At 34.0% G+C, this 22,339-nt stretch overlaps 1 protein-coding gene across 31 annotated transcripts in view; it reads right to left on the bottom strand.

The window, feature by feature from the left end:
- Ppfia2 (PTPRF interacting protein alpha 2) overlaps positions 1-22,339 on the bottom strand; it is a 330,645-nt gene that overhangs the window by 72,442 nt on the left and 235,864 nt on the right. For 17 of the 31 annotated variants that reach the window (XM_057757739.1, XM_057757750.1, XM_057757738.1 and 14 more), the window contains 5 exons: positions 21,426-21,542; positions 13,679-13,900; positions 6,811-6,969; positions 5,683-5,817; positions 347-430 (listed from right to left, as the gene is read on the bottom strand). In XM_057757739.1, the coding sequence (XP_057613722.1) occupies positions 347-430; positions 5,683-5,817; positions 6,811-6,969; positions 13,679-13,900; positions 21,426-21,542 (717 nt within the window). The remainder of the gene's footprint in view (positions 1-346; positions 431-5,682; positions 5,818-6,810; positions 6,970-13,678; positions 13,901-21,425; positions 21,543-22,339) is intronic. The other 14 variants (XM_057757741.1, XM_057757751.1, XM_057757746.1 and 11 more) reach the window with 1 other exon arrangement.

The raw sequence follows: 22,339 nt of genomic DNA, 5'->3' as shown, positions 1-22,339 counted from the left end.
TCAACCTTCTCCCAAGGTCTCCTTGCTCCCAATTTACTCAGGAGATCTTGCCTTTTTCTACTTCCCACATAGATTAGATCCATGTATGGCTCCCTTAGGACCCTCATTGTTATCTAGGTTCTCTGAGATTGTGATTTCTAAGCTGGTTTTCTTTGCTTTATGTTTACAAACCTCTTATGAGTGAGTACAGGTAATAATTGTCTTTCTGTGTCTGGGTAACATCACTTAAAGTAAATATTTTCTAGCTCCATGGTTTTTTAACATAGATTCTAATTAAAAATATTACCTCCAGTGTGCAGTTTGTGGTTTCAAAATCTAAGGATAGAAGGAAAAGCTTCATACATACTCTTTGAAGTTCCTGATTCTTCTCTTCCAGTTGACCCTCTAGATGTCTCATACGTTCTTCAATATTTCCATGCCTTTCTTCAGCCTGTTAAGAAATACAGAGAGTGGACCTCGAATGTAAGATGAGTTCATTCCTCCCGTCTAAATAAATTGAAATAAAATGTAAAGCAAGCTACTACCAACCGCAAACATAGTTTCCGAAAATAAACTTTCTTTAAACAGGCAGCTGAACAGCACTGCTTGAAATGTGTCAGCTACAAAGGCCTGTTCCATTCAAGCATCAGCAAAACACTCAAGTTATTTATGAGCAATGAAATCAGCCAAATGTAACATGCAGACGGTGCATGGTTTGAACACAAACCTGCCATTGTCCAATCTCAAGCTCCTGAAGCACTGAACTGCACAGATGGTCGATTATCAATAAAGAAAAGTAAAGTAATTTTTATAAATGAAAAGAAAAAAAACTTAGATGGATTCTATTTAGCGATAGAAAGTAAAGTCCAGTAGGACTACCTTCCTACGTATGGAGATCATTTCTTGGAGTTTAGCTTCCATAACATATTGATAATCATCGGATGAGGTAGAGGAGGTTGGGTCAGACTAACAGGTCAAGGAAAAGGAGAGGGACAAAGTTGAAAAAATCAGAACTGAAGACACTGACACCAAACAGAACATAGTACAGAAAGCTTAAAATAAAAGTGACAACAGATTCCATAATTTAATAGACAAAATTTCATGTAGAAGGAACTATTCTGATATCAAGTGATGATGATGCCGTGGATGGTTACACATGGAAGACAATGATATACTCAAATAAAAAGCTGTGGACCTGAGGTATGAAGGGTTAGTGACAGCTGGCAATGAATGACTTTTACAAGGTGAGTTAAAGCAACTCTGGAAATGACATGTAATAACTGGAATTATGAGAAACCAAACACTAGAATGCCTCTGATAGATGCTGAAACATCTTTATCTTTTGATTTTTCTCATTACTAGGAAAAAATATGATGTAAACCTTGCATCTCAAGGAGAATTCTCTTGGCTGTGAGCAGGGTGTCATATTTGGACATGATAGAAGGCCTCATATGTAGAAATCAGAAGTAAGACTAAGGCCCAGGATATGTTATTATGAGTAAACTCAAACAGGGTTGAGTTTCTTCGGCCACAGTGAGTGGTCCATGAAAAAATAATTCCGGGACACAATGGACATAGTGTCTAGGACACAATGGCCTTATCCACCAGTGTAATTTAAATATTTAAATGAAAATGATTAAAAGTTCTCAACTTATCAGGCAATAATAATGTCATAAGGACAAAAATCTTTGTGAATGCTCAAAAATGAGATGAAGGACCACATCAAAAGAATGTCTGCACTAATTTGTTACTATGGAAACAGAACAGTACCATAGAGTGAATGGGAGCACAGAGCCTCCGTGAGCTGGAGATTGCCTAGTGCTGAGGCTAGTTACATATCTTGCTGTTAGGACACCACAGGCGTAGAGTGTTAATAGATGAGACATTGCTGATTGCTGAATTGTATTAGTAGGTTATGCACAATGTACTTCTAGCATTACGTCAACATTTTAATTATTATTGCAAGTTAATAATTACAACACCAAAACAATCTTATATCAGTAACAAAATTTTAACTCTAGAACATATCCTTTGACATATTATTGTCTCATTTGGAAATAGTGAACCTTATTTTAAACTAATATAGGACTTTATGCAAACATATCATGCAGTAACTTAAAAGGAATAGTAACCAGTTAATATGCAGTTATGATACATTACACAATAAATTCTAACTTACTTTAAGGAGTAACATTTAACATTTGTATAAATTATAGCTCATCATTTAGATATCCTAGTATTTCCTATCTCATGCATTTATTTTATAAACATAGATTATCACAATTTGCTCCCAAGGGTCTTAGACAAGTTTCAAAATAGAAGCAGGAGTAAAAGCTACCATGATTCTCAAATGCAAGCAAACAAGGTTTTATTATTTAAATTTTAATTCATAGGTTTTACATCTAATTAGTTATATTTGTATGTGTGCTTCTGTGTGTGGGTTAGTGTATGTGACTGCAGTGCCTCGGAAGGTAGGAAGAGGGTGGCTAGTCAACAGAACTGGAATTAAGGTGACAGTGAGAGCCACCCAGCATGGATGCTGGGAACTGATCTCAGGTTTTCCATAAGCAATCTCTCCACTCCTCTATTTTTACCATTTAAAACTTGCAAGTCCTATTAAGAAAAGAAATATAGAAAAGAGGTTGTTGAAATTATGTATCTTAAATTTGTAAATGAACCTTTGTATTTTATAGTAATTTAAGTCATTAAATTAAATAAGTGACTGATTAAGAAGAGTGATATGGATATTTGAACTTCTAGAAGTCTCTCTTTAAAAGTATAATTTTTACATCTTCAAACCTTATCATGTTTTTTCCTTCACTGAAGAAAATGAGAAAACTTGAGAAAATTCACTTCATATACAAAACACAAGTATTGTCATTTTTAAATTATGTTATTACTGAAACTTTCATTAGTACTAAAGCTAATGAAATACCTCATAAAATTCCAGATGAGTTATGTCCTACTTGAGAATATATGGATTTTAATTAAAGAAATAAATATAACAAATCATAACATTGGAAGTATAGAATGGACTTTGATTCTTAATTATATATAACCATCAAATTTAGTTTTTATTTATGGGCATTAATTGAGAATTCTTTCTAAAAGTTTTACATGAGCTTTACCTACTTTGCATATCTCTCTAACTAGATGATTAAAAACACAGTCAGAATAAATTCAGCTATCATCTCTAAACAATACAGGGAGCAGATTTTGGCCAAGAGTACCAAAATTTATTGCCTTTAGACTTGGGGATAGCACAGTTGTAGCGACTGACACAATTCCAGTGCTATAGGATCAGTCTGCTTTTATTTGTCCTTGAAGATTTCATTTTGGCTATACTCTTTAATATGATATAGGGAAATTTCAAATGAGTTAAGGTTTTAGACAAATAATGAAAGAAATCAGTGTGAGTAGAATATGAATACAAAATCTGAATGATGAAAAAAGGCTGTACAAGAAAATCTTGAAGAGAAAGTTATGGTAAAGATTGGTAAAAATAAAACACACACATGTATATATGCATATGTCAAATTAAATACCTGATTAGTTTGTGGAATATCATTTAAAAACACAAGAGGAAAATTCTGAGACATAAACCAAGCTGACTATTTGTATTTAGAATAGTAGAAAGTTTCACGAGGAGTAGATAAAAGGTCACTGATGATCATAAATAATCGTATACTGACAGCAAAATTAAATTGAATAAAATAAAACAAATTAATTATATCATCTCTGAGGGTTTTGAGTAAATACATGGATGAGTGCAAGATGGTTGATGGGAGATTGCCCAGAGGAACTGTCATACTCAAGTTATAGACATGGTATACGCTGAAGAGATAACAAAATAAAACTGTGTCCATAATATAAAAACTGTCATATACACCTGAAGTATGCTGTCATTCTAGAAGCTGATAGAAGCCAAAGTGATAGGAGTCAATGAATAAATTATGCACTTTTAGAAGAATTTTGAAAAAAGTTAAGGTTTTCTAAATTATTGAATAATCAGAGTTTGGATAAAGAGGAAGATTATCCACCATGGTAATTAATTCCTATCTATATTATGTACTATGTCTTAACAAAGGTATTAAGCATTACCAGATGGTAGTAATAAAAGAGAAAATTTGGGGGGGTGTATCATAAAATAATTATTTAAGACTATTTAATTTAAAGTTATATAAGTCAATAGCTATATTTTAAATTATATTCCATTGTAAATACATCAATGTATTTACATTTTGGACAATGATTTAATGAATTTTAAGGTGTATTTCTTTAGAAAAAGTTTTAAATTTTTATATTTTGTTCAGTGAAATAAATACTGATAAATACTCTATCCAAAGTCTTACCAGATATTTTCTTATTGAATTACACAATAGCAAAATTTAACTTTTTAGGCAAGCTCCTTATATATTTAAGATTAAAACAAAACAACCATGTGTGTGTCTTAATCTATATTATAGCAATTTAAAATACGTCTTTTAAAAAGAAATTATAAGACTTTTGATATGCTTGGATAGCCTTATATAACTTCAGAAATATCTTGAAGCTACATAATGTATATGCTACATTTTGAGTCTCTATATTTTCCAAAGTCCAAGTGTTATTTACTGATGTGGTCTATGAATATAGAAGGATTTAAATTTAATAACCTTCCCCTAACAGACTAATGTTTCATCAGGTCATACCCTAATATTCAAAAATTCACCAGATAATTTGATGATCTCCAGTCCAATTTTTGCTCTCTCATGTGATTATTTCGTCTTAACACACAAGAACACTGTCAAACAGTTCAACTTATTCTTTGCTTTTCTCACAAAGACAGTAAGCTCGTGTCTTTTTCTCAAACACTGCACCAATTTTCTGCACCAATTTTGAATGGTCTCTATTATTAAAGTGTACAAGTTCACATGTTTTGAGTACTTATTCATTGTGTGTCCTGGACCACTTAGAGAACTGCTCTGGTTATATGAATGTTCAGAATATGTGTGCAACTTTCAACTGACATAAAAGTAAAACATGATCTAGTGACAAAACCAGGACTTTCTGGATGAAATGGATGTGATTTCTATTGGTCTGTAAGAATTAAAATGTTTCTATTAGAATGGCTTTATGATATATAATATAGAACACTTTTAGAATGTAGAATACATACTATGCAACAACGATACAATACATTATACCCAATCTAATTTTTTCAGAAGAAAACACAATTATAATTATAAAAGTCGTTTCATATAACTTAATGACTTTCATCTGTAACTTTTAGAGTTCCTTCAGTGTTCACCATATTACAATATGACCTTATTCAACTGTTATTATATTTTATTGTTCCAGTAGCAAACCACTCATATAAAGCAGGTTAAACTGTAGTAATTAATAAACATAGTTTTACAATTTAAATTACATAGTTATTATGTGCAGAAACTACCATAGAAAGTTTACTATAGCAACGATGTGAAATTTTGCTTTTCTTGTTAAAGTTTAAATAGAGAAGGAAGTTGTCATACTCATGTAACAATCGTTCAATTCACTGTAAGAAAGATATATGCCACAAGGAGACAAAGTGATAATGAACAAAGAAAGAGCTGACTATTGTAAGGTTCACATAGCCTGAACAGAGTTACTACTGACTCCACTTTGATAGACGGTTATTTTTGCAAACACATCAAGGCTGACTGTGTGTGTTTATTGCAGTACCTTTGTGAGAGCTGCAATTCTCTGAGCCAGTTCAGCCTCCACTTCTGGCAGAGTTTCGGCCTTTCTCATAGTCTGCTGTAACTTTTGCTCAGCCAGTTCTAAACGCTCTTGTAATTGCCTGTTCTTTTCTTCCATCTGAAATAAGGGCAATGAGGGCATCGTTTAAACAGACAAGAGTTAGGTTAGCTAGAATGAGTCATATGGACTTTGAAGTTGACAATTTCTCTATATTTGAAATCAGTTATTACCATACTTAACTATGCTAGGTGATGATTGTTGTAATGATTTCATGATTTATTCGTCAAATTTAATTACTGAAATTCAATACAATAAAATAGTAACAATTTTATGATTGGCAGGAAACAGTAAAGAAATTTCTAATGAGAAAGCACTTGAACAAATGGAATATAGCTCAGTATTAATACTCCAGAATATCATTAGAACAAAAAACCTATTTAAAATCATAGTTTTAGACTGGTGTAAGCTAAGTAGTATAGTACACAAAAGGCTACACTCTAGAGATTAGACAAACAACTCTTCTGTATTGGACAGATAGTATTTTAGGATTGTGTATCATAATCTCTGGTTCAGTTCCTCTAGTATGCTGATGTAACATGAGAACAAACCTCAAACAATGTTTAAATTATTAGGTGTGTATATTCCATCAAAACTTCATTTTTAGAAGCAGGGAGAAAGCCACAGTTGTTTTATAGACTGATGCTCTTTCTTTTGCTGTAGGTCTAGGTAGACCTTCCAGCACTGACATTTATGATGTGTGTGACCTTGAGACACAGTCCTATCTTTGATCCTCAGAGTATGGAGTAGAATAATTACAGCTAATCAGTAGGTGGAGGCTAGAATTAATGAAGTAAAGGCAAACAAACTCCTTAGCTTCTACTTCACATCTAGATCAAAAGTCAGTATTTGCTGCATTATTGTTTTCAAATGAGTGATTTCTAGTTTTGTTGAAAATAAACTATAAACTAAAAATTGCTTCATTAATACTATTCTAAGTTTTAAAACATAATTGCTCATCTGCTTAAAAAAATCCTATTTTATTCTATGCTTTTTGAAAATGATGGGAACACACACATAAAACAAAGCAAATTCAAAACAGTGATACTGAACCTGCCGCAAGATGGCTTCCTTGTTTGCCAATTCATTTTCTAGTTTATCATTCATGTCATGAATAGAGGTAGATTCTCTCTGAGCACTGAGGTAACGTTTCTCCAAGGTTGTGATTCTTTCTTCCATATCTTCCTTCTGAGCCATTGCCTGTAAATAACACTGTAAAAGTCATGGGCAAGTCTTTGATTTCATTCCCCTCAGTGCAAAACACACACACACACACACACACACACACACACACACACAAAACTGTTATACAGAGTCTCAGACAGATGTCGTTTCCTTATTTAACTAAAATGATAAGATATCAGAAAATGGCCTTTTCCGAGTAAAGATACATTCTTCAAGAGCATTTTGAAGATGCTGTGCATGCCAGGGTTGGTACTTATACCTTATAATCCAGTACTTTGAAAGCAGAGGTAGGGGAACCTCTTGAGTTTGAGGCTAACCTGGTCTAGAGATTGAGTGCTAGGACAGCCAGAGCTACAAAAAGAAAGAAACCATGTCCCATGTCCTAAAAAAACAAACTAAAACTAAAAGACCCCATGTGTCTCTGAGTCTCTTGATAATGTTTTGGTTTTTATTTTTTTTATAATAAATTCAGAAGGGGCTTTCAAATATCAAAGAGTAGAAAACACATATTTTCAAGACTTCTGCTGTAGAATTAAATGGCAGGTAAATTTGCTCATTATGAGGTAGTAACAAGTACAACTATGAGCAGAATGGAAAGCCAGGAGGTTGTTACACTGCTGACCATAGTTTGAAAGCTATCTTCAAATAAGGCATCGATACTACCAGAGAGCTTGACAGAAGACTCAGTGACTAAGAACATTTGCTGTTTTTGCAGAGGGTCAGGTTTGGTTCCCAGTACGCATGTGGCAGCCATGTGCTTTCTGTAACTCCAGTTCAGTATAATCTGACACACTGTTCAGGCCACCTGTCATGCACAGACAAAGTACACAGATACACACACACACATAAAATAGAAATAACACATATTTATAAAAACCTAATCAGTGCTACTAAAGTCACAGTTATTAGAAGAGCATCTATAGCCAATGATTTCCTCATCTAACATAATTTTAAATAATATATAAACAGTTGTTCATATAACCACATGTAACTATAGTCTTCACCCCTCATCAAGGAAACATCTCCTTACAACAGACACAGACTACTACAGGAAACCTCAACAGGTCAAAATCCAGAGTTTTGAAACCCAGTCCCAATAGAAATATCTACAGAATGATCCTGCAGCTACGGCTCAGGGAACAATGCAAAAGAAGGGGCAGAAAGATTGTAATAACCAGAGCATCGGAGAGTTCACTCCTGAGATTTTTGTCTCTTACAAATGCCAGAAACTGCACATGTAAACTCGTAAAGATGACTGCCCAGATGTGAGCTAAAGAAAGATGATGCCAATGGACATGCCAAAGTTGATGGAGAAAAGCTCATGAGGACTTCACCTTAGAGAAAGAATTGTGGGTAGCTGAGATTATCTAGGAGTAGGAGAGACGACCTTTTCCAGGGAAAAGAACATCAGATTTTTTCCTGAATCAAATGACCAACTCTGAAAATAATCATACAAGTAACACTATATAAACAGAGGAGGATATATTTAGGAATACATATATATATGTAATAGATAATAGATAATAGATATGTGTCTATTAGATACATATATGTAGGCAATAATAAATAAAAAGATGTCAGAAATTTTTTAAAAAGTGGGTAGAAATGTTTGGGAGAGTTTGAAGTAAGGAAAGGGAACGGAGAAATGTTGTAATTATGATATTAACATTTTAAAAAGGAGAAAACCATCAGAAATCTGTCTTGCACACAAAGGAAAACCTGAGTGTTTTAAAATGCAGATGGGAGCTGGGGACACAACTTAGCTGTAAAAGTTGCCTAGGATGCAGGAGACCCTTGGTTGGTTATTCAGAAGAAATAATCCAAAATATTATTAATAATAGTTAACATATTTATTATAAAAGAGGGTTTACTGTATATATTTGATCATACCAAATGACTTACAAACTAAGGAAAGGCAAGCCAGAGAACCCAAGGTGTGTGCCTAGAATCCACATGAGGTGGAAGGGGACATCTAGCTATATGAAGTTGTCCACTGATCTCCACATGTGTGCTGTTATGTTTGATCCCACATACACATCATATGACCACACAATATTTTCTATATGATAGTCATTATGAGACAATCACTTTGTATCAGTTTGTCGTGCAAGGGAAAGAATCTATAATACTCTCTGACTTAATTTTCACCTGGAAAATGTTTTTTATTCCTTCTCTTTTGTGTCAAATATTCCTGACCTTTAGGAGCTAGTAAAAGAATAGTTATTTATGTAATATTAAAATTTAAGCACATTAAATTTAGGTCATCTCTCATTTTGGCAGAATAATTCAGATAGTTTTGTAAAACATCAGTATTCCAGCTTTTAGAAAGACCCCAAACAATAATCATAGTTCTTAGTGGCTAAAAAGATGTTGATTCTCAATCTTTATTTCTATTAATTAATTTATTTTTATTTAGTGAGTATAATTCATGTTAATTTTTACATAGAATTCTGGGAACATTTTCCAATTTCATTGAATAAAAGAAAATTATGAATCTAACATGCATATATAAATTTCTCTCTAAATTCTGATGGCAATATCTTCAGGAATAAGGGACAACATTTTTTCTGGGAAATGAAAGTTTGTGTGGTATACGCCATGAGTAGGAGTTTCTGTTCCTTGATTTGCTTTCATAATCTTTTTTGTTGGATGATTAATAAATACCATATAATTAGAAAGATTTAGGTGATATAATAGTTCAGCTACTTTATATAGTACCCAGAGTAAAATATACATTCATTAAATAGCTACTTTGTAATTTGTGATTACAATCCTGTCCACATTTAACTGCACAGGCCCATTCCACACAGTTCACTTAGAGCCAGTGGATGTAGTTTGCAATAGCATTTTTGACTTAGTGATTCATGGGAATGATTCAATTTTTAACTGCAGGCTGTGTTACCAGAAATAAATTTTGAATTTACAAGTCATAGAAATAGCTTTTCCCCTGTGTTATTTGGAGAGTCTAAAGAAGAAAGCTTTTTTCCTAGTTCCTAAACACTCTTACATAAAAAGAAAAATAGTATAAAAATACAATGACCCCCTAACCCAAAGTATATATAACTGGATTTTATTATATCAGATATAGTTCTATAGTAATGTAATTCATGTCTCAACTAATGTAAATGAGAACTTATATATTAATTTATTTGATTACTTTGCAAATGTGAAAAGAGCGTTATGTGTGATGTCAAAAAGATAAGCTAGCCTCATTCACAAAATAAATATAGCTCAAACGTTTCACAGAAAAGTTAAGCTCTCTGCACACATATGAAGAGAGTGAAGTGTTATCTATGTATGACTAATAGCCTCTTGATTATAAAGTAGAGCGCAAATGCACAAATTACAATTACTTTTTCAATAATTGCATGATCTTTAGCTCCAACTACTTTTAGATTTGTATTAATGCAAAGAGCAGCTAAAATGAAACGTCATAATTTTTTAATAAAGCAGTTAAAACTATGCTCAGAAACCGTTGACTGCACATTACTATACAACTCAGTTCAGATTTATTAGATTGTCCTCATATACAATGTGAAACACATTTCAATTGGTAATTAAATGGTTGATTGTTACCCCATTATCCGAGTTTTTCCTTCATTTATTCAGAGTGGTTTTTTATTCATGCCATATTGACATGCTACTGTGCTGTAATTCTGAGAGGGTATAAAGGTGAATTATCTTCCTCTTTATTAAGAAATCCACAATACATTAAACTTTATGATATCAAAATCCAGGGATATATTACTAAGGAGCAGAGTCTGGACTTGGAGTTTAAGTGATAGGAATTTCATATCATTTTAACTTTTGAAAAGAATGACAAAAATACTGGTTATTTAAGTGGCCAAAATCATGTATGAAAGTTGCCATTGAGTTATGCAAAACATAACTCTCAACTGAAAGAGAATTAAAGAATTTATTCTGAAGCCAAATATAAGTGACCATGATCCAGGGTTACAGAATTAGATTACTCAAATTTCCATGAGAATTTGGTAACAGTCTGATGCTATTTTTTTTTTATGAAACAAAATAATTTTCAAAATAGAAATACTTTTCAAATATGTCATTGGGGAATTAGATAGGAGAATCAGAACATGGTAGGAGCTTTATGGAGAAAGGCAGGATGAGTGCACTGAGTGCAGGACCTTCCCAGGTCTTTTCAAGAGTGTCACTCCCTACTGTCTCACACCTAGTATTTACACATCCATTTGCTGCCAGACTCCTAAAACATCTTCTTACAAACTCCCTTTGAAGGGAATAATGGGATATGCTCCCTTTTCATAAGTCTCAACTGGGATATGGCCATATAGGGAATTAGAAACCTCAAAAGTACAATTATATATTACATAAAAATTACTTACCCAGGGGAAGAACTGAGCCATCAAAATAGATTCTTACTGAATCAATCTCTGGCAATACAGTTGATGCCTACTGTTTGACCTGATTTTTGGTCACCTTTATCTAAGCACAATTTATATTAAGGGGTTATTTAAAAATGTACAATAAGGAAGGGTGAATGGGAGATACAGTAGCCTCTCTGTGATACATAGCCAAACATAAAGTATATAACTGCTTAAAATGCAAATAAAGGAACTAGATCTCTGAAACTATGAACAAGAAGAACTAGAGAATGAGCAAAAGTTCAAGTAATAGTGAAAGGTAGACTTAAAAGGCTGAGGTTCTAATATTCCTTAAATTACACTATATATTATGAATTTGAGCTATAAGAAGCAACAAAGAAGCAAGCTATATCTATGAGCTCTGAGATTATATGAAGTTGTTTCATTATCAGAATTTCAGTGGAACTGTGACTTCATTCTTCTTTCTCCTTCATGCTAAGAAGAAGGAAGTCACAGTCAATGAATACTCTAACTTCACATTTTAGTAAAGAATGATAAGTATCCATTTAGTAAAAAAAAAGCTTTTTTGGTATTATGTGCTCAACAGTTGTGTAGGAGGGTAAAAAAGAGAAACAAATAGGACTCAATGAAGGACATGTTTAGGATAAGGAGGGATGTGTATTGTGAGATTAAAAAATTGAATGAAATATGAAGGAAAGTCGGCACCTATAAAGCAAGGTCAGGGAACACGTGTTCAAGAGGGGAGCATTTGATTGAATGATGAGGATGAGAAAATAAAATGAAGCAAGTCCTACTAGCTTAAGAGTCTACTTTAATTGAGTAGAGTGGGCTAGAATGACATGTCATATTTTTCAAGCTACTTATATAGATTTATTGTTATTCCAAGTAGAATATAAAGCAATGAAGAAATTTTAAGAATAAAAGTAATGCAAACCAATTCATCAGAAGGCATAAGCCAAGGACAGACTACTAAGTAGAGTATCATAACATTATCTTCAAAGATAATGATTTCATAAAAAGAGGGAAAGCAGTTGAAGACTGCTTGAATGATTTATAGATTGTAGGATTTACAGCATGAAATTGAAAGAAAATTTCATGGAACCGCTAAGATTTAGGCCTAAGCAATAATGCTGGATGCATGTAATGCTGGACACAAAGTTTTACCAGAAGAATGAGAAAGAAACGGATGCCAAGTTAGTATTGTTGAGATGTCATTTGGAGTTTTAGTTTGACCATGGGAAAAGTGAGAAGAAAAAAGAAAAGGGAGGTAGAGAATGAAACTGAGAGTCTATGGTTGATTTGTGTGTGGCTCATTTAACCTTTATTAGCTTAAACAAAGCAATGGAAGACTGAATGGAAAAGACATAATGAGGAAGGGGAAGGAAAGCCAACCATTGAAACAGCTGAGTGAGGGGAAGAGTAAACTAGAGGACATCCAGGAGAGACTGGCATATGACTAGCCCAGAGAAAAACACATTCTTCAAGGACAGAAGAGCTCTTCTGAGGACTGAGAATTGATCCATTCATTCAGTAACATAATTAATAAGATGCTTTATTATAAATATTCTCAATTGGGCAAGGGGAGAAAGTGTGATAATATAGCCTCAAAAAAAAAAGAAATACAAATTTAGAGAGAACTAGTAGAGACAGATACATAGAAACACACTTGAAGATACTAAGATACACTTCAAAAGATACGGTACAAATCGAAAAGGTAAAATGTTAAAAACAAAATTTAAGAAATGGAAAAAAATCTGTATTTTTGAGAGCAAAAAAATAAAAAGAAGAATTTTCAACATTTATCTTAGTAGGTATTCAGATATTAAGACATTATAAATAAAATATGTTCCTGGATAATTTAATAAATCTAAATCCTTCCTTTCTTTTTCTTTTCTTTTTTTTTTTTTTGTAGACAAAGCAATACTAAGCCTAGCAAGAAAGGAATATACACAAAAAAGAAATGTTATATTATACATATGCATAGAATATTCATGAACAGGCATTCAGAGACACAAATAACAGACAAGTGAAAATAATGTTTTTGAGCACTCCTATATAACACAGAAAACCATGATTCCTTCCCACAAGCACAGTTATTCAAATTTAAAACCTTGAAGCCTTGAGATGTCATTAAATCTTTACAAAGACTGTAGAGTAGCTGAGACTTGATAGCAAAGCTTTCCATTCATACATATTCAAAGGGTCAATAAGTAAACTCTTGCTATCTTACTGAAAGAATATAACTAAAATAACATTCCAAATTATGGTCTTCAAGAAGTTACCAGTCACTAGGGAAGGACATGGAGAAAGATTTTTGGAACAACCTTGGAAAGTCATTCAAGAAGTAAAGACAGAGAACACTATTATCCACCTACCTCCCGAATGTCCCTTTGATACTTTGTGTTCATTTCTTCTGTTTTTATGAGGTCCTTCCTTGCTGTCTCTGCTTCCTGTTCCACTTCTCCCACTCGGGAAGAAAGAGCTGTTAAGCGTTCCTTCATTTGGGCCATTTCATAGTTTTGCTTTTCAAGCAACTCTTGTAGCTCGACTATCTGGCTGGTGTCATCTGCTGAGTCTATGGAACCATTGGATAGACGCTGGAGAAAGACAAAAGCAGGCCACTTAGGACCCTCTTTATCCTCAACCCAAATTCATGTGAGCAAAAAAAGAGAAACCAAACAGTTTCACAGTGAGAAACAAGAATTCTGAAACAAGCGAGTGCTGGAGAAAAACTATCATCTGAGAAAACCGGTAGTAATATAGAAATAACAATAATAAGAGCTGGAGAGGTGACCAAGCAGTTAAGGACGTTGTCTTAATGGCTTCTCTCCCAGAAGACCGGGAAGGGTTCTGCTCACAGTCCCGTGTAACTCTGGTTCCATCTTATGCTCTCTTCTGGACTGCATGAGTACCCGCACACACATGTTCATAATATATCTCATATATGCACATCACACACAGAGAAAAATAATGATATACATAATTTTAAAATATGTCCTACGAAGGGTGTGAAAACAAATGGGTAATTTTCAAACAGGGTAACAGAAGCATCTGCACAGCAAGTTTATATGTATATATGGGAAAGCAATATTATATATGTAATTTAGCACAGATCCATATATATGCATATATACATATATGATAAGCATAGCATGCTACTTTAGTCAATAGAGATATAAACATTGTGATATTTTTATTTTTTATTCAAATTCTTTTGAACTTGGCAAGTTTTTTCCCATTTTATTTTTTCATTCAAGGATTTTATACACTTTATTAGGATTGCATTCTTTCCAGTACCCCAAATTTTTCCAGATTCTCTTGCCTCCCTAACTATCTAATTTCTGAAAATATGGAATTGTTTTGAGTTATCCAATGACTCCTATGAGTAGGGCCTGCCATAGAGTGTGGTTAATATACCCAGTGACGCTGAGTTGGATAAAAATGATTTTTTTCCCTTCTTCAGAAGGTGTCAGCAGCAAATACCTTTTTGTAGGACTTGGTGTGCATCTCTTATTCTCAGTGCTGTGGGTTTTGGTCTGGTTTTATTTGTGCATCTTGCATGTGATGCAAGTCTCTCTGAGTTCATATATGTAAAAGTCCTGTTGTGTAAGGAAGATGTGGCTTTCCCCTGCCTGCCTTCTCTTCCGCCTAGATTCCCCAGCACAGGAAAGAGGGTGCAGCTGATAAAGATAGCACATTTAAGGCTGTGTGCCATTCTATATACTGTCCACTTGTGGTTCTCTATATTAATTACAATATACTATAAGAAGAAGTTTCTTTGATGAGGACTGTATGATGCAATGATCTATTCACATAGGCATAAGTCATTAGGAATCGCTTTATCAATATGTTTCTTTAGTGGATTAATAATGTTAGATTTTCCCTTAGGGCCTATGATCTATTTAGTATCTGATTCTTGGTAACTTTTAATGTTAGGTGTTTCCATTTATAGAGTAAGCTTTAAATAAAAAAGTGGTTGGTTATTGCCACAACATTTGTGCCATTTTTGCACCAGTATATCTTGCAGGCAGATCTCTGTTGTAGGACTTAGGGCTTTTATTTGGGTGATATTGAGGATTACATTTATCCTCCTGTGTGTGCAAAGTACATTCCAGTATCGTGAATGCAAGTTAGTGAAGGTTAAGCTTCTAGCTGGGGACCAGTGTTATTCCTCCATGTTCAATGATGTAAATATAGGGTGTTTTCAGCAATGGGGACATACTATCAGTCTGTGTAGGGTCACCAAAAGTATTGACAATAGCCTGTGGTGTTTGAGCAATTTAGAGGACCCTTTGGTCAACTGCTAAACAATATGTAATTCGTTACTGAAACCATAAGTTCTGCTTACTGCATTACAGTGACTAGTTAGGGCATTGTCTTCCCCATCATGCAATGTCTTCCCCATCATGCAACGTCTTCATTTAAATTACTTTCATATACTTACATATTTTAGGAATATTCTACCAGGGTAGATTTCCATATGACTTTCCAGAGAGCTTTTAATGTTAGTTGTCCCTCCCCCATATTCCCTTCTTTACTTAGGTCTTCCATACTGCTCCAATATAGTTCTTAAAGTGATAAATAGGTATCTAAAATTACAGTGTTTAGTCTTAATGACACTCATACAAAAAAAATTATGATTTTGTTAAAAGAACAGAATTTATACGATGACGCTGGTATCTCTGGAAGAGATATAACTCAAAAATATTCATTTCTAGATTCTAAGGATTTTAAACTTTATATATGCTACAGCGGAGTTAGTTGAAAGAAATTAAATATTTTGAAACAATTATTTTCACTTTTTGAAAAGAATACCTAGAAAGTAGGAGAATCTATGTTTCGAAAGTATCTTACAACCCAATACTCAAAACATTTAAAAATTGGTAGATCAAAGAACTCAAAAACAAGAAAACAACACAAAAGAAAAACATATTAAGGAAATTTACAAGGACCTAGAAAGGCATTTTTCAAAATAAGACTTATGTATGACCAGATTAATGAAAATTTTCTTGGTGGTTAGAAGGCATTAGGGAGGCACAAAATAAAGACAAAGTGAAATATCATCTCGTGGTTATTCTAATGCCTGCTTTACAAAACTTAGAAGGCAGCAAGTGTTAGCAAGAATTTACACTATGTTTGTTTGTTTCCAATCTGGGACAAATGGCCACGGTGTCTTTATGACATATCAAAGCAGGTGTTGGCCACTAGATTTTCCATGCAATCCTTCTGTCCCTACCTGTTACAGGGCCCTGTTGGCTGGCATATCCAACCCCCTACCCTAAACTCTACAACTCAGGGAGCTGGGTTGCTCTTCCCATTATAATCCAAACACTTTGGTAGCCTACATTCCTGTCCCTTTGGACCTCCTGATGGGTGCACCTGGTTCCCCTCTCTCCTTTCTCCCTTACCTGCCCCCCTCTCACACATGGCTCAGCTCAATTTGGTCATGTCCACTCTGGACTCTCCCAGATGTCCCTGTTTTTCCTTCTGACTATGCTCTCCCAGGTATCTACAATAAACCTTTTCTACCACCATACCTTAGAGCAATCACATCCATTCCTTCTCTTTTTATTTCTTTTTTTTTCATTCAGTTTTTAATTTTATTTTTATTTTGGAAATGTTCAGAAAAATTGTAGTACTTCTGAGGGTACCAAAGCCCACGCCAGGGTATATTTTTAATGAGGCTATTTTGTGAATGGAATTCTCAAGCCACTGATATAAAACATCCCATTAAGGCTAATAATCTACCCTGACTTTATAATTCAAGTAATATTACTATCCTGAACAAGAGGTGGTACTTGTGACTAGGATTATGCATTACCTTCTATTACTTCTATTGTTAGCTAACAACAATGTAGATTATTTTCTTCTGAACAATAATTTGGCAATTTAAGCATTGATACTACATGAAATCCTTTACTGATAAACTTCATTACATAAATATTACCTCAATTAAAAAAATAATAACTCAGATTTTTTTTCTGTATCTGATTGACACTTGTAAAAAAACATAGAAATTGGCTCTAATATGCAGCAATTATTTAATCATGAGAAACTGATCACATGTTTAATAATATGAAATGGATAATAGTTTACTTATTTTAAATTTAAAATAAAGTACAAATTATATGTTGTAGGCATGCCCTAGTTAGGGTTATCATTACTGTGATGAAATATCATGACCAAAGCAATCTGGGAATTAAGGGATTTATTTGACTTAAATTTACAAATCCCTGTTCATTACTGAAGGAAGTCAGGACAGGAACTCAAAAACGACAGAAACCTTGAGGAGAGCTTCTTGTTGACTTGTCCACACTGCTTTCTAACAGATTACAGGGCCATTAACCCAGGGTGGTTCCACCCACAAGGGGCTGAGCCTTCCTCCAGCAATCACTAATTAAGAAAATGACCTACAGTCTTGCCTACAGCCTACTCTTATGAAGGTATTTCCTTAATTGAGATTCTTTCTTCTCAGATGACTTTAGCTTGTGTCAAGGTGATATAAAACTAGCTAGCACATTTGATGCCTTGTCAAATTAGCACACAAACATCACTGTAAAGTCACAACCTTTTCTTTAGTGTTCTTCCCTAAGATCACACATTCATATAAACACCACAAATAAAACAAATTGCAAACTTAAAAAGGTCTGTACCTTTACAAATTCAAACACTTTCAAAATTCAGTTTCTAAACAAAATCTAAAGTCCCTGTTAAAGTCCAAAGCCTCCTTTAAAACTGAAAGTATCTCAACTATCTGCTGCTATAAAATAAAAAAAATAAGTTATCTCAAGAGGAAAGAAAGAGTACACAGTCACAATCAGATCAAGGTAAAACCAAAATTCAACATTATAAATTAGTCAGTGTCCAATATCTGAGATTTACTCACAATCTTCTGGGTTCCATTAAGAGGCCTGAGTCCCTTCTCCGGCTCTGCCCTTTGTAATACACACAGGTTGTTTTCTAGGCTGCTGTTCTTGGTGGTCATCCATGTCTACTCCATACCTGTTGTTATTCTTGGGGGTCACCACAAGGTACCAGCATCTCCAAAATGCTGAGGTCTCTGCAGTAATTTTGTTGCTCTTTCATCAATAGCCTCCCTGGACCTTCTTTAAGGTACAAAGCCTTGACTTTCTCCATGACCCCTTCATTGCTTGCTTCCACCAGCACTCCTCCCCCTTCACCAGCTGTCTCCCCTGGTCTCTAACAGTGCCAAGCCTCAGCTGCCCCTTCAAGCCTTCAAAGCAACTACTTCCCAGGAGACTGTGCTGGCTCAATGGAAACACTACCAAGAATATTTCACCTTAGGAATGCTGGTCTTTTCTTAATCACCACCAATTTCTTGGCTCAGTGTCTCAGAAAAGCAAAGGTTGTACTTGAGTGGTTCTGGTCTCCTGATAATCACAGTTTATTATTTTCTGTTCCAGCTGACCAGACACTACTGATTCTTCAAACTAAAGGCCCTGTGAAGTCTTTGCTTCCCTCTTAAACTCCACAGCCCAGGCTCTGTTGTCCGTGTTTCTCTCAATTTTCTTATCTTCCAAGTTCAAGCTCTGAATGGCTTTTCCAGCCCAAAGTTTCAAATACTTCCATAATCTGTCCAAAAATACGTGGTCAGGTCTGTCCCAGAAATACCCCACTATCCTGGTATTGATTTCTGTTTTAGTTAAGGTTTTATTGCTGTGATGAAACACCATGAACAAACAAAAGCTGGGGGGACAAGGATGTATTTGGCTTCCACATGCAAGAGTAGTCAGTCAATGGAGAAGTCAGGGAGCTAATTTAGAGGCCATTGGGGAGAAGTGCTGTCTACTGGCTTGCTTATCATGGCTTTCTAATAGAGCTCAGTACCATTAACCTGGGGATTAGAATCACCAGTAGTGGGCTGGCTTTCCCTCATAGGTCACTAATGAAGAAAATGCCCTGCAGGCTTGCCGATAGCCTAATCTTATGGAGGTGTTTTTAAAATTGAGGTTATTTTCTCTCAGATGACTTTAGCTTGTTTCAAATTGACATAAAATGGTCCAGCACAAAGCACATTCTGAAGGCTGTGTGTGTGGTATTTTAAGCAATAATAATACACTGTCAATCCTAAGCTTATCAGAAATTTAAGAAAAAAAAAGAATATCCATGACCACAATGTTTAAGTTTTGTTTATGTTCTTGTCAAAAGAATGAACAAAGAATGCAAAAGTTTTCAAGTCATCAGTATCTCAGAATCCTTCATATGTATACCTGCAGGTATGAGGTCTGTTCAAGACCAAAATAAGCTATAAAGAATTGCCAATTGTCCTAGTTCTGTAGATGTAACTTGTAAATTAATCTGATAAAAACTATCTTAAAATCTTCCAATGACTGTTCATCTTAGAAACAATATTTTGAGTAGAAAAAATATGGAGCCGTGTGTTACATAAAATGAGAAGGTCTTCCGAATTATGACTAATGCACCAGGAAACAATATTGTCACCTTGGAATCACAGATTAGTTACACACTAGATGATATGCTTACTACATATGATAGCTGGCATATATACTCTTTATGTCATCTGTCCTTAAATGAAACATCATTTTTTGTTGCATAACTCTAGATGAATGCAGATACATATGTATTTGCATATATGTGTGTTAATAAAGACAAATATGTGGGTTACTTATACCTAAAAGCATGTATCACATATTTCTTTCATCTTGTAATACACGTACACAAATGTTATTTTATATTTTTGCTATTAGATGTCAGAGTAAAAAAAATTGTAATATATATTTAATCTTCATAACCAAATTTGTGCTTTCATAGTTTGAAGAAAGTCTATTACTGATGAAATCATTTAAATGACGTCAATGGCAAAATTTACATACCTTTCCTCAATGTTTTCCTGATGCGTATGCCCTGCCCTAAAGAGGTTGATGGCAACCTGAATGACTTAGGGGAGAGAAAAATGTGTTTTTTCACTTTAATGTCATACACAGCTTATAAAATCATCATGATTTATGTATTATTAACATTCAGCTTAATATTTCAATAAAATATGAGAAGTCTAAAATGATGGGTTCTGTATGAAGATATGTACAGTTGTTGGTCATCAGGTCTGAAGGTGATCCCTGGAAACTCATCTGGGCTACTGAGCTTCCTTGGCACTGAAGGAAGAAGACTGACATGCCCCTCTGTCTGTTTCAACAGCTTCAGCCAGGAAGCATTCGCTTTACACTTCATGAGGAATCTAATGCGACTTGCTCTGTCATTCCATTGCTTCTTAATCTCCAGGTTTTAGAGCCTCTTGGCACTTCCAATTACAACAGTTTAGCTACTTAGCTCATGTGGTCTTAATACCTAAGGAGATTTGGTGTCCCAAAATATAAAGTGTTACAGGCAAACAAGGAGATTCTCTTGAGTTTTAAGCACAGTTTATGCAAATATTTAAGGAATTTTCATCTAGTTTAAGAGCCTCTTACAATTTATGCTTCTCATCGAACATTCGAAACACAGTAACCGTCTTCTGATAGTGGCTACACAAACCACTTATATACCTTTCCTGTGTCTAAACTGCATTGCAAAGAAAAATGGTTTCTTTCTAAAGGTGAATGAATGAATGAATCAGTGAATGACTGAAAGTGGTAAAAGTAAAATGACTTTATCTATTGGTTTTCACAATGTTTTATTATCAGAAGTAAGACTGGGATCTGTGAAAAAAGATAAAGAATTTAAGTGTTAAATAAAAAAAGAAAAATAGTGATTATTAACATTTTTTCTTTAATACACTGTATGCAAAAATACCTGTAAATTGAGAAACCTATGAATAGTATTTCCAAGACAGTAGCATACAAAGCATTCTATATGGAGTTTAAATTGTATTTTTATATATATTTAATTTATATATATATATAAATTAAATTGTATATAATTGAATTGACAGCAATTAATAAACATGTCACTTATATGCATAATTTTATACCTACAAGGCAAACACATTAATCTTTAAAATTAACAAATTGAAAGTAATAAGGAAAAAAACCAGTGTGAACTTATGATGAAAAATCTCAATGTATGGTTTTATTTTTTTTATATTCCTATCAAATGAATTGGCCAGCAAACATTTCCACTTAAATTGGGTCGTGTGTACCATACCTTTTCATGAACTTTCTGGCCAGGTTCCATCCCTTCCAGGTGCTCTGACTCTGTGGATCCCTCGCTTGATGCCATTTTTCTCTGAATATGAACATTTTGCTCACGCAAGGCAACAATCTGAAAAATAAAAGAGTAATTTCTTTAAAAGGTAAATTTACATTAATATAGCTAATCGCCAATGAAAATGAACAAAGGATTGAAACACAAAGATTATCTCTTTTATTTATTTCAAAAAAATGTCTGTAAGGACAATGTTTTGAATAATGCCTATGCAAATTCAAAAAATTTCTCTTTAAAAATTGAAAACACTGCAAAAATTTACCTAAGAATGTACTTTCCATTAGGAAATACAATGGCTAATTGCAAAATTAGCTTTTAAGTTGCTGCCATAAAAACTCCGGCTGTGTGCATTTTCAAAATATACAAGGTATATGCATAAAAAATACAGGTGGGAAAATAATTTATAGTTCCAATTGCTTAACCTACAGGAATAGCCTATAGAAAATTACTGATTTTAGCTTGGACAATCAAGCTAAAGACTGAGATGAAGGGCAGAGCAGGGTAACAAGAAGCTAGGGGACAGATAGAGACATGAGCCATGTGGTAATATATAGATTAATAAAAGTAGGTTAATGTAAATTAATAGCTAGTTAGTAATAAGCCTGAGTTATGGGCCAAGCATTCTATAATTAATTAATTTAAACTTTTGTTTGTTTATTTGGGACTAGGCAGTCGGGACAGAAAAACTCCACCACTATTTATAGGCTGGAATCATCTTGGCATGAATGTTTGCACATGTAAATACCTGTGTTATTATTGTATATGTACATGTTCATCTGAGTGGGTGCATATGGGTACATATGCATCCATATTTGAGTTTGAGAATGTGGAGGCCAGATGTTGATACAGGGTAT

Source organism: Chionomys nivalis, chromosome 25 (assembly GCF_950005125.1).
Source record: "Chionomys nivalis chromosome 25, mChiNiv1.1, whole genome shotgun sequence".
NCBI lineage: Eukaryota > Metazoa > Chordata > Mammalia > Rodentia > Cricetidae > Chionomys > Chionomys nivalis.
Note: the sequence above shows the minus strand (reverse complement) of the source record. Positions and strands in the feature narration are given on the sequence as shown.